This window comes from Muscardinus avellanarius (genome assembly GCF_963383645.1).
Source record: "Muscardinus avellanarius genome assembly, chromosome: 19".
Lineage (NCBI taxonomy): Eukaryota > Metazoa > Chordata > Mammalia > Rodentia > Gliridae > Muscardinus > Muscardinus avellanarius.
Window position 1 is genome coordinate 21,530,505 of NC_137805.1, and position 13,366 is coordinate 21,543,870.

Sequence of the window (13,366 nt, forward strand, 5' to 3'; positions counted from 1 at the left end):
ACGGCAAGCCAGGTACCTGCGCTTCCTGTGGAGCCTCGCCCAGTCACACAGCAGGAAGTGGTGGGGATGGGGCCAACACAGGCTCCGCCCCACCCAGAGTTCTGCTCTCAGCGCTGAAGCTGACGTGAGCAGACACGGTCCTGCGCAGGAGGGCATGAGAAGGTAGACAGGTCATGGCAGGCAGTGACTCACTCACCCACCTGCCTCAGTGTAGCACCTCCTAGAATCACAGGCACCACCTCAGCTCAGGGCCATGTGTGCCCTAATGCCATGGGGTCCTCACCTGGGAAAGCAGGCTGAGGCCCGGAGGGGCTCAGGCCATGCCCTCATGGGACACCCAGGTCAGCCTGCACTCAGGCAGCACATAGTGCTCATCCCACTGCATCTCGTGGAGCTGCCCCGTGGGGACCTTTGCCGAGCACGCGGGCTCAAAGAGCAGCCAGAGACTGCTGGCTTTCCCTGGGACACTTGGCTGGGAATCTCAATGCTGTTTCTGCAGAAATGCAGGGTGGGCTTGTTCTATCAGACAGTGAGGTTCAATAACCAGTGTTATTTCAGAGGACCGTGGGAAAGCCTGGGTCCTTCCAACACGCTGTACGTCCTCTCCACATGGATGTTAGCTGGGCTGGACTCCAGAGCCACCGACACGGTGTGGTTGGGAGGGACTGGGGTTGCAGAGTCTAGGTCTAGGGCCTCAGCCACAAGAGCAAGACTGGAGAAGTCTGTATGGCCCTGACAGTGCTGGGTCTAAAGCCAGGATGTCCACTTGGCCGCCTTCGGGGCCTGCTACCGCATCTGAGGGGACGGGGTTTGGCCCTGCCGTGAGGACCGGCTCTGCAGCCCCGGCCCACAAGCCACTCCCTGGCTCCCTGAGGAGAAGGGTCCTTCTCTTTGACTACTCAGAAAAGCTGGGAGGAGTGTTAGACACCCCACTCTCGTTTTGTGTTCACTTTTAACCGCTTCTCAAAGAGCTGGAAACTCCTGTGCTTGAAATAATGGCAGGTAAGCACTTTTCAGTTTTCATGTGTGTGTCAGTAGCTTCGCACAGAAACTGTAAGCAGTCACATATAGTGTTAAATGGAATGTACTACTTTCTCATTTTAAACCAATAAAAAATGTTTCATGGAAACTGGTCATTGTTTGCTTGACTGGGAACTATCTGGTAGCTCTTGGCCACCTGCCCACTTTGACCTCCTGTCAGCCAGTGTGCCCTGCCTCTGGTAATTCAGGCGGCTCCCGCAGGCCGCCAGGCAGTTGCACATCAAGGGCTTGTGGCTGCCGCTACTATGGGGCGGCGCCTGCACCTGGGCACCTGGAAGAAGATGGACGGCACCCTGCTCTTACTTGAAACACACACTGGGCCTGGTGGCTTTGAATGGATCGTAGAGATTCAGAACCAAAAAGAGGGAGGGCTTTGTGAGTGTGCTTGTGTGTGTGTGCATGTGTGTGTGGTCAATGGGTTGGGGGAAGTACACTAGTATTTTACCCCATCTTTACCAAGTCTTATTTAAGAATCATTAACTTCCACGCAATTTCTATTCCAGCAGGCACAAAATTTTTGTTTTTACAAATTCAGACCATAGAAGGTTTTCATCTTAAATACTGAGTAGTTGAACGTTCCAGGTAGATTCAGGGATAACTCATTTTGGTGGCTGTGGGGTTAGCAGGGTCGACTTTCAGGTGTTTTTTGTTTGTTTGTTTTTTAATAAAACGGAGCGCCCTCCTATAACTTCAGGCACTACAGTGGGTGGGCGAGGCCGCACAGCTATTGTGCGGTGTCTGTAGAAGTGGCCACATCATGGCATGGCCCTGTTGCTGACCAACCAGGATATAGGTCTTGTTTCTGCTCTTGTCCCCAGAAATGAACAGGCTCACACCTTTCCAGTCACGACACCTCTTTGTGTGTCTGCAGCTTTTCTTGAACGTGCACAGTATAATAACCACTCCATCTGGAGCTAGACCCTTGCTCTGGGAAAACCCAAGGCATCAGACCTTGCAGGGCTCGTGTTTATACACACACACACACACACACACACACACACACACACACACACACATTCTAGTACTTTAGCACCTCCTCCCTTGTGGAAGTGGAGGGTGGCATCTTTAATTTCAGCAGACACTTTAGTATCCCACCACGTTGTTGCTTATTTTTACCTACTTATGAATAGCAAACTGCGACGGCCCTCAAGAGGGAGGTGGGTAGGCAGCCGGGGGCCTGGCCAGTGTGACTGCTGCTGCTCAGGACGCATACCCCGCTCAAGTGGGTTGTCATTCATAATGTGGCAGCTACCAACTGGGGCAAGCTTGGGATGAGCCCCAAGAAACAGGCTCCACTTCTACCACGTCGGGCGCAGCTGGAGGGACGTGTGACCTTGGAACCTTATTGGGCATTTTCCTGCCAGATTCTCTCTCTTATCGGCAGCATGGAGCCTCGTTTGAATCTGGACCTGCCCCCTCCTTGATTAAGATGCTTCTAACATCTGATGAATACGTTTTTTCTTCTACAAATAGAAGCTGCTTCCAAAATGCCAGTTACACTTCAAATGTTCATGTGGCCATAGTATCAATACATGAGCCAGGCGGTAATGTGTGTTCATGTGGCCATAGTATCAATACATGAGCCAGGCGGTCATGTCTGTTTATGTGGCCATAGCAGTATCAATACATAAGTCAGGCAGTCATGTCTGTTTCAAAATAGGGGTCTGCATCTTGGGATGACCCGGTTTGGGTTTAGAATTTTCGGGAAGATTATTGGGAAATTCAAGGCCCACCGAGGTGGCGCCTAGTTGCCCCGTTAGGTGCACACAGGGTGGCCAGGTGCCTTTGTAAGCAGCTGTCAGATCCGGTGTATTAATAGCGCCCCTGGCAGCAGGGGTGAGTGCAGAACCTGGCAGGGCTGGGCTACCTTATTAAAAAAGGAAGAATTGTAGTTGGAGGGGAGCAGCCCACATGGGCAGGGGCCAGTCTAATGGGTTTAAGAGTGGTGAGCCCCCCTCCCTCACCACTTTATTGACCTGAAACTTGGTCCTGACACTAGCCCATTAGAAGTTGAGCTCTGGGTGTGAGGTGGTAATGGCCCCTCTGTGAGGGGTGGTCAGCACGAGGTGGCACCCTGGACTTCCCCCACGCCAAGGCTGCCTAGCCTTCCCACCCCCACATCCAGCCGATCTTGTGTCTGCCTCTCCTGGCATCAGGTTCCAGAGAGCCTGGCTTACAGAGGCGCCCCGTAGAACTTCAGCTTGAGGCCTGGAATGTTCCATGAGTGCTCAGCGCCCTACCTGCCCTGGGGTCATTTTCAACAGACATTTGACCTAGAAAGATCTTGATAGTTGGTTTGACCATACCTTGAGACCAAGAAGCTGGAAGTATTCTGAAAGTTGTAAGTATTTTAGTGAAAGCAGCACCAGCTTGAGTTAAAGCAGCCTTGATTTATGCTCACTAAACTGAGCCTCATAGGCTGCCCGTCACGTATGTTGGAAGCAGCAAGTCTATGTTCTGTCTTTCCATTTCTGCCCCTGCTCTGGCTCGCTGTTCCTCTAATGCACTACACCATTTTTCTAGTGAGAGGTTACATTACAATCACGGCCTCACCCAGGACCTCCACGCCAGCCTGAGAGGCGAGAGGCCCTTCTGAGCCATGGCAGAGGGAGCGGGCGAGGCCTCGAGGTCACCTGCCTCTGGCAGGCTTCGTGCTCTGCCACGGCTCTCATGCTCAGCCTGTCAGTAGTAAGTTCCTTCCTGAACTTTACGGAGGTTAACACATTTAGAACTACCTAATAGTATCCGAAAACAACTATTGGAGTGATTTATAGTAATCCTTAAGATCACATAAACAAAGTCTTTAGTTCTAACTTAAGCAAGGTGCGGTGGAAGACACTAATCCCAGTACTTGTGAAGCTAAGACAGAAAGATTATAGGTTCAACACAGTAACTTACACTGTTTTGCAATAAATAAGTGAAGGGCCAGGAGTGTAGCTTGTGAGCTCGATCCCCAATACCAAAAACAAAACAAAACTTTAGTACTGGATGTAATTGTAAGAAAAAAAAAACAATACCTTTTTGTGTGCCATAGTAATGCTAAAATATCTGAAAATTGAGTATATAATTATGCTTTTGAAACAAATATTCTTTCCTTTGTCACTTTACCGTAAGTTACTCTTTTGTGACTTAGACTTATTCCTCTTTCAGTAGTCTTAGTTTGAGTATGGGGGCAGCATTACTGGAAAATAAGATTTCTTATCTAAGTTACCATAATTTAGAATGTTTGAAATAATTCTTTTATTTTGTTTTTAATGGTACAGAGTTGGACCCAAGGGCATTCTACTTCCAAGCTACACCCCCCAGCCTTTTTAAAAATTATCTTTTGGCTTTGAAACAATCTTATTAGGTTTGAGTCTCACTAAGTTGTTGAGGTTGTCCTCAAACTTTTAATCCTGTCTCAGCCTCCCAGTTATTAGGATTATAGGCTCAAATGAAATAATTCTTTTTTTGGGGGGGTACTGGAGATTAAACCTAGGGGCATTCTACCTGTGAGCTATACCCCCAGCCCTATTTTTTATTCTTTATTTTAAAGCAGGGTCTCCGTAAGTTGTGAAGGGCCTCAGTAACTAGCTGAGGTTGGCTGCAAACCTGTGATGATCCTGTCTTAGCCTCCAAGTATACACCACCATGCCTGGCTAATAATTTTTTTCTTTTTCTTTTTTTTTTTTTTTGTGGGTTTGGGGATGGAACCCAGGGGCATTTGACCTCCGAGCTACACCCCCAGCCCTATTTTTTATTCTTTATTTTGAAACAGGGTCTCACTAAGTTGCAGAGTGCCTCACTAAGTACCTAAAGCTGTCTGTGAACTGCGATCCTCCAATCTCAGCCTCCCGAGTGCAGGATTACAAGCATGCGCCACCACACCCGGATAATAATTCTTTTTTAAGAAATAATTTTCTTTTAAAAAAATACTGTGTCCTGCCAGGCATGGTGGCACACACCTGTAATCCCAATGGTGCTTGGGAGGCTGAGACCAGAGTATCACATGTTTAAGGACAGCCTCAGCAAGAAGTGAAACTCATCAACCTAGAAGACCTTGTTTCAAAATAAAAACTAAAATGGGGCTGGAGGTAGAATGCCTCTGAATTCAATCACCAAACCACAAAACAAACCCACTGCCCTCGCATCCCGTGCACTTCTCCGAGGCGTGGTCTTTGCAGGCATTTTGCTGGGTGCCTTGTCACTTCGTCTAAGCACAGTGCCCTGCGCTCACCAAGACTTGAGCATGGGTAGTCTTTCGTGTGTGAGTGCTTGCTCACTACATGTAAAGTATCTAGACGTTCCACACAGCTCATCTTCCCTTTGCAGTTCTGACAACCAGAAACAAGTGTAGCCACGAGATGGCTTATGCTTCGTTGGTCCTTGTCAACGGAGTTCAACTGGCGCCTAATAAAACATTCATTAGTAGTGCTTAGCTTAGTCGTTGAAGGGGGCAAAGAAAAGCACAGCTAAAACTCCAAACCTCCTCCATGCGCATGTGGGCCCTGCAGGCTGAGGGTGTGCAAGTGGCAGGTGGCCTCCCGCCTCCACTGCGCCACCACTTAGCACTGTAAAAGCATTGAAGACGTGGAGCCGCGTTCTGGTGCTGGGTGGACTTGCTGGAGTTGGACCTCGCTTCGTACCTTGCGACGCGAGGGTTAGTTGGTCTCTCCCTTTCAGACCGCTGTCAGCCTGGTAGGCCTACTGGTGCATCCAGGGGCAGGACCACCCAGTCTTCTGCAGTTTGCATCTCAAATTCTTGATTTGGTTTTTCCACAGAATCTTTACCTAGTAAACATTCCTCATGAAAGTCCTTGATACAGTTTACCTCTGAAGGAGAAAAGCTGGATTTGGAATATAATGTTTTTACAAATATTTTGTTTTTCAGGTCTTGAGTCACCACGTCCAAATATAATCCTTGGGTTAGTCATCTGTCAAAAAATGAAACGTCCTTCAAATGCTGGAGAGTTAGACAAGATAGACGAGAAGCGGGCCCGACTTCAAGAAGAAATGGATGCTTCAGTCTATCCCAAAGTAACTACAACCCCACAAGTCGACAAGAAGCCCCCCAAGTACCAGCTCTACTCTGCAGACGTAGCTGTCAGCACCACACCCCCTGGGTCTCCTCCACCCCCACCCCCTCTTCCTGAACCCCCGGTATTGAAAATGCTGCCATCCCTCAAGCCAGCAGCTGCCAGCGCCGCCCCGGCCCCCACAGCCTCAGCAGCAGTCACCAGGGCCGCTTCCCCTGTCGCTTCGTCTGCTGCAAAGACCGCGTCCCCACTGGAGCACATCCTGCAGACGCTCTTTGGGAAGAAGAAGTCCTTTGAGCCCCCTGCCAAAGAGTCTGCTGGACCGGGGCCCGCTCCCCAGCAGGACTTCAAAGCCAAGGGGGAAGATGGCATGTCAGCAGCTCCTTTATTAGACCCAATTGTACAGCAATTTGGTCAGTTCTCAAAAGATAAGGCTCTGGAGGAGGAGGAGGACGACAGGCCCTATGACCCTGAAGAAGAGTACGACCCAGAGCGCGCCTTTGGCACCCCGTTGGCTGAAGGCGCAGGGCGCCATGATGTGGAAAAGGCTCCCGAGGCAGTGGAGAGGGAAGAGGTGGCCTATGACCCCGAGGATGAGACCATTTTAGAAGAAGCCAAGGTGACCATTGACGACCTGCCCAATAGAATGTGTGCAGACGTGAAGAGCAGCTCCTTGGAGAGGCCTGTGGAGTATGCTGCCGACGTCTCCACACCCTCTTTGGTCGAACAGCAGAAAATGCTAGAAGAATTAAACAAGCAAATCGAGGAGCAGAAAAGGCAGCTAGAGGAGCAAGAAGAAGCCCTTCGGCAGCAGAGGGCTGCCGTTGGGGTCTCCATGGCACACTTCTCTGTATCCGATGCATTGATGTCGCCACCTCCAAAGTCATCTCTGGCCAAGGCGGAGCTGTTCCCGCAGGAGCAGCAAGCCCCAGACCAGAGTCAGGGGGCACTGGGGGCAAACCAAAACTCAGACTCCAGGCCTAGCAGAGACCCACGGCAGGCCCGGCGGCTGGCTGCTGAGAGCAGCGAGGGCGAGCCTCTCCCCAGGCCTCCAGCAGGTGGCACACGGGTCCCACAGGGCAGCCTCACCGCAAGGGAGGCTGCCCTTGGGGCTGCGACGGGCCAGTTACCTGTGCCAGCCCAGGAAGCAAAGGAGTTAGCGGTCGCTCCATGGACTGTGGGGGAAACAGCTGCGCTGATGACTGAGCAGGACAGCCAGAGGTGTGAGCATCCTGTCCAGCCACCCCTGGAGAGCGTCCATCCCCCAGCAGCTGGAGATAGCACAGGCAGACCTCCCCGGAGAGTGCTGTTGCCCACACCCCCTAGCACTGCCTTTCAGCCCAGCTTCCCTCTGCAGAAGGACCTGCAGGGCTTTGCTCCTGCAGGAAGAGAGCCTTACTCAGGTCCACTGTTTACATCTCAGGAAAAACCACTCATCTCCATGGATGAGGGCCCAAGAAACGCCCAGTTTGCTGGGAACAGTGACAGCCCAGCAGCCGACACAGAGGGGAGCAGAGAGACACAGTCCAGGCTTGGCGAAGGCAGTGCCCTGTTCCCACCACCAGGGCAAAAAGGAGGAGCCCCTCAGCCCCAGTTCCCTGGCCAGCGTGAACCCGCACTTCGCACTTTTGGAATGTCAGGACTTCATGGCCCCAACTTCCCAGGACCCAGGGGGCCCATCTCTCCATTTCCAGAAGAGAACGTCGTTCCTAACAGTGACGGGCCAAGGGGCCCTCCACCTGTCAGGTTTGGGGCCCAGAAGGGGCTCATCCCTCCATTATTCTCCGGGAAACATGGGCCACCTCCTTATGGGGACAACAGGGGCCCCTCACCCGCTTACCTGGGGCCCAGGGGAGGAGCACCGGCTCAGTTCGAAGAGCGCAAGGCTCTCCATGGGGAGAAAAGGGAATTCCAGGACACTCCATATGCTGAAACAACTGGCACCCCCACTCAGTGTGAAGGGCCAGAGCAGGCCCAGTCCATGGGCAACAGGGCTGCTCCACCTTTCCAGTTTGGAGGCCAGAGGCGGCCTCTGCTGACTCAGCTGAAAGGGCCCCGAGGAGCCCCCCCTCCCACCCAGTTTGGAGGTCAGAGGGGCCCGCCACCTGGCCATTTTACGGGCCCCCGAGGGCCCCATCCTAGTCAGTTTGAAGCTGCCCGGGGACCCCATCCCAGTCAATTTGAAGGACCCAGAGGTCAAGTACCAGGTTTCATGCCTGGTCCCCGGGGCATCCCGCCTCAACAATTCGAGGAGCAGAGGGTAAACTCGCCACCCAGGTTTGCCAATCAGAGGGCACCGGCACCCCTGCCGTTTGGGGGACCAAGGGGCTCTGCTCCCTTCTCTGAAAAAAATGAGCAGGCACCTTCCCGGTTTCATTTCCAAGGCTCTTCCCCACAAGGGATGAAGCCTCCCCCTAGGCCCCTGCTAGAGCTGCCGAGCCACCCCCCACAGCTCAGGAAGGACCGCTGGGATGAGGCCGGCCCAGCTGCCGCCCTGCCCTCCAGCGCAGCATCTGCGCAGGGCCCTGAGGCCGACGGACAGTGGGCACCTTCCGACTTCAGAGAGGGCAAAGGCCATGAGTATAGGAACCAGACTTTTGAAGGGAGGCAGAGAGAGCGATTTGAAGCTGGACCCAAAGAAAAAACACCGGATGACCCTGAAGCCCAAGTGCAGGAGGGTCGGCAGGGCCGGGCCTTTGAGGACCGGCGACGAGAGCGAGAGCGCGGCAGGAACTGGAGCCGGGAGAGGGACTGGGAGAGGCACAGGGAGAAGGACTGCAGCCGCGACTGGGACAGGAGCAGGGACCGGAGTGCAAACCGGGACAAGGAGTGGGAGGCCGAGCGGGCCCAGGAGTGGGGCCGCAGCCGGGAGAGGAGCAGAAACCGGGACAGGGACAGGAGGCGGGATCGAGACAGGTCCCGGAGCAGGGACCGCGACCGCGAGAGGGCCCGCGAGCGAGAACGAGGCCGGGACCGCAAGGACCGCAGCAAGAGCAAAGAGAGCACCCGGGACATGAAGCCCGAGGCGGCCAGGGCCTCTGACGCGGGCCCTGCTTCGGCTCAGGCCTAGGGGCCCTGCGCCCAGGGCCTCAGATGGTGCAGGAGGACTTCACGTGGCCAGACTCCTACACCAAGCCCAGCCTGGCAAGGAGCCTTTGAAAAAGCCAAGTTCATAAAATGTACTGAGCGAAGTGTTTGAAATGGCTATGAACTTAGATGTAGGATAGAATATCTGGACTTCAAAAAGTACTGTAATTTTGTGTATAATCGTTTCTTACAAAATTTCACATCTTTACAATTCTGATGTTTTTTTGTAAAAAAGAACTCGTAATATTTCCATTTAAATTACAGAAATGGGAAAGTTGTTTACAAAAGCATATTGCTTTTTCAGATTATAAAGTTATCTTTTCCAATAACGTGACTGTTGTACATTTTAAGAGAATTTCAGTGGACCTTAGAGCCATACCTTAGCTGGCATCGCATCTGTTTCTGTGTTTCTGAAGCTGTTCCACAGGCCCTTGGCAGCTGTCCTGGGTGGCAAGCTGTGGCCCAGGCTGCAGCTGGGGAAGGACAGTCTTCATAGTGCCCTGGAACGTGGAGACGCCCAAAACTTGCAAATGCATCTTTCTTTCGTCATAAAGTTGAATTACAAATTTCAACCCTGAAACAAAAACATGTTTCTTCCTTCTGCTCAATTTTTATATATCACCATACAGCTTTTTTTAAAAAAATAATTAAACCAACATCTGTTGTACAGAAATTGTTACATGTTAAATTACAATTTAATGAAAACTTTATATTTTACCAACCTAAAGAAAAAATAAACCAATTAAGTATACGTTAGGGGGAAAGGGGTGGGTCTCTCCAGTGTGCACGCAGTCAGGGACATTGTGTTGAGTTCTGCCCTCTGAGCACCTCTCCGGATCTCAGGGTCTTGGAACATGTGCTTGTGCCCAGCTGCTGAGTGCCAGGTGTCGGTTTGAAAGCTTGTCATTGGAACGCAGCAGTACTTGTACACATTCTGCAGAAAAGTGATTATCAGTTCGTGGACATCAAGCGAAGCGCCAGGCCTCTCACTGGAGCACGGTGTTCTGCTTCCTGCCCTGTGTTTTCAGGCACTTTGAAGTGAATGGAGAAGGCGTGGCTAACTTATTTGACTGTACAAGTAAACTTTGATAATTCTTTTATATTTTCATAACTCACTTTTGCAGGTATAAAATTAGAGGATTTAATGTGTTCTTTGGAGTCTTATTCCATTGTATATCACTACAGATTTTTCGCTTTATAGCACAAATTTTTAAGTTGAGCAAACATCAAGAACTTAGCTGTTTGGGATGTTTGGTATTATAAACTTGTGTGTCAGAAGGTCAGAGTAAGTGTCAAGTTCCAACATCTAATATGATGTGAAGGGGTTTTTTTTACATATAAAAAATTTCTAATTTAAATACACAAATGTAAAAATCAAGTGTGTTTCTTTAGGTTTACTTGATAGAAATTTCTGTAAATTGTATTTTGTATTGCAGAGTGTTATATCACTGTACATTAAAACACAGGACTTCACAGGTTTTGTTACTTGAAGTAGAATAAACATCTATAGAGAGTTCTTGTCTCAGACCTTCACTCGGCCTCGTCACCCAGTTTGCATGGTATGCGCAGGGGTGCCCATCCTATTGACCACGGGATCCCCTTCAGCAGATCCCAGATCCTCCCTCTGCCTGCCAGCCGGGCGTGGGGGTCGTCATCAGCTCTGCCCTGAAAGGGTAGTGTTGCTGGTGTTAGCTGGTGACCGCACAGAGGGCTCCATGCAGCTCCACGGACTGTCCCAGCAGGGCGCCTGAGCCACCGCGGGAGCCTCACCATCACTGGTTGTAGCAGGAGGACTGAGCAGGCTCCGCTTGGCAGGACTCTCCCCACACCCAGGCCGCGGCCCCTGGTCCACCTGAAAAGGAAGATGCACCCCACTACCAGGCTGGTTAGGAGGCCACTGTTGGGCAGAGGTGGCCTAGGCTCCTCCACGGCCGCGCCCGATGCCATCCACTGTGCAGGAGAGTGCAGCTGCCCAGCAAGCAGGTGTGTCCAACTTCCCTGCCCAAGCAGAGGTGGTGTGGGGTGTCTGATAGGGCTTGGGCAGCACCAGTACCACCTTTCCAGCTGAGCTCACCTGAAAGCTGGTGCAGAAATGGAGGCCTCAGTATGTGTCCAGCAGCCCCTTAGAGGCCACTGTCAGGGCCGTCAAACCCACCTCCAGTGGCCCTGGCACTAGAAAGACCACATGCCAAGCATGCCAAGACAACCACAGGACACCCCACCCCCCGGGAAAACCATGCTACAGAGGGTTCTCCAAACAGTGAGAAGCCAGATTCTGCTGCCCAGCCTTGCTCAGCACAGCACCCACCTACAAAACAGGTGAGCCTTTTTGCCCTGCAATTCCCCAGGGGAATATGCCCAATTGATTGATTGATTGATACTGGGGATTGAGTCCAGGGACACCTTTTCCCCCCTGTGGTACTGGGGATTGAGCCCAGGAGTGTTCTCTACCAACAAGCTAATCCCCCAGCCCGATTTTATCTTTTGTTTTGAAACGGCCTCACTAGGTCACTGAGAATCTTACTACTTGCTGAGGCTGTCCTCAAACCTGTAATCCTCCTGTCTCAGACTCCCAAGTACTGTGATTACAGGCGTGCAGCACTATGCCAGGCTGAGCTCAGGGACATTCTGTCTCTGAGCCACACCCCAGCCTTTCTGTCTTTATTTTGAAGCAGGGTCTCTCCAAATTTCCCTCCTTGGCCTCCAAATGCTGATCTTCCTGCCGTAATCTCCCAAATCACTGGGATTACAGGTCTGCATTGCTGTGCCTGGAGAGTATATAAAATGTTGGTACTGGGGATGGAGGCCAGAAGCCTTCTACTTCTGAACTACACCCCAAACCCTATTTTAATTTTTTTTTTTTCTGGAACTGAGGACTGAATCCAGGAGTATTCTACCTCCAAGCTATATATACCCCAGCCCTATTTTTTATTCTTTATTTTGAAACAGGGTCTCACTAAGTAGCAGAGGTTCTGACTCAGTAGCTGAGGCTGGCTGCAAACCTGTGAACCTCCTGTCTCAGCCTCCCAACCAAGTACTGGGATTACTAGTGTGCACCATCACACTTAACTTTTTTTTTTTCTTTTGTTTTGTTTTGTTGGTACTGGGGTTCCTGGAAGCCCTACTACCTCTGGGCTACACTCCCAGACCTATTTTATACTTTTTTATTTTTGGAAACAGGGTCTCTTAAACCAGCGCAGTTAGCTTCGAACCTGCGTGATCCTCCCGTCTCCGCCTCCCAAGCGCGGGATTACAAGCGTGCGCCACCACGGGGGATTACCACGCCCGGCAACTTTTTTTTTTCTTTAATAATTATAGGTGTGTGTCACCATGCCTGGTTTTATTATTTTAGGGTGTATTCCTTATACTTTTAATAAAAGTTTAAACTTATTTTGTTTATTGTGACTTTTTTTGATACCAGGGACATTTCGAACCCAGGGACATTTTATCTGAGTTACACCACCAGCCCTGTTAAAATCTTTTATTTTTTTCTTTTCTCCTCCTCCCTCTTCTTCCTCCTCCTCCTCCTCCTCCTTCTTGTAGCACTGGGGATGAAATCCAGGGATATTCTATCTCCAAGCTACACCTCCAGCCCTATTTTATTCTTTTATCACTAAGCTGCTTTGGGCCTCATTAAGTTGTGAAGCTGGCCACGAAGCTGGCCACGAAGCTGCCATCCTCCCGTCTCTGCCTCTCAAGTACTGAAATTACAGGCGTGCACCACCATGCTCAGCAAACATGAGTCTTTTAAGAGTGTGTCTTACATGATGCCATTTGAGCAAAGTATCCGGAGCAGATGAACCTCTCTGGGCAGGCCGAGCATCGGCAGCATAGCCAGACAGATCTGACGGGGCACTGGGGCGTGGCAGGCCGGGAAGTGGCCCGACGTTGGGGCTAAGCAGGAGGTGCGCCGGCTGTGGGGTGCTGGGAGGCGTGGCCAACCAGGGGGTGTGGCTTAGCACAGGATCAGGGCGCGGCTGGCGAGGATCAGGGCGCGGCTGGCGTGGCTCAGGCCGAGCGGGGGCTGACCAGGAATCAGGTAGAGCCTGGCCTGGAACCCGGGCGAGGCCGCCCGGGGGCGGGGCCTGGCGGGGCGGGGCGGGGCCTGGCGGGGCGGGGCGGGGCCTGTCGGGGCGGGGCCGTCCCGGGGGCGGGGCCGGGCGGGGCGGGGCCGCCCCGCGCTCGCTCGCGGCCGCCGTCCCGCCGCGGGGGGCGGTTGGCGG

The 13,366-nt window shown here is 51.9% G+C and overlaps 1 protein-coding gene across 1 annotated transcript in view; it reads left to right on the forward strand.

The window, feature by feature from the left end:
- DIDO1 (death inducer-obliterator 1) overlaps positions 1 to 9,126 on the forward strand; it is a gene marked incomplete at both ends in the record, with an annotated part of 33,505 nt that extends 24,379 nt beyond the window's left edge. Inside the window, one exon of the mRNA XM_080716688.1 lies at positions 5,912 to 9,126. Within this exon, the coding sequence (XP_080572814.1) occupies positions 5,912 to 9,126 (3,215 nt within the window). The remainder of the gene's footprint in view (positions 1 to 5,911) is intronic.
- Positions 9,127 to 13,366: the final 4,240 nt, after the last annotated feature.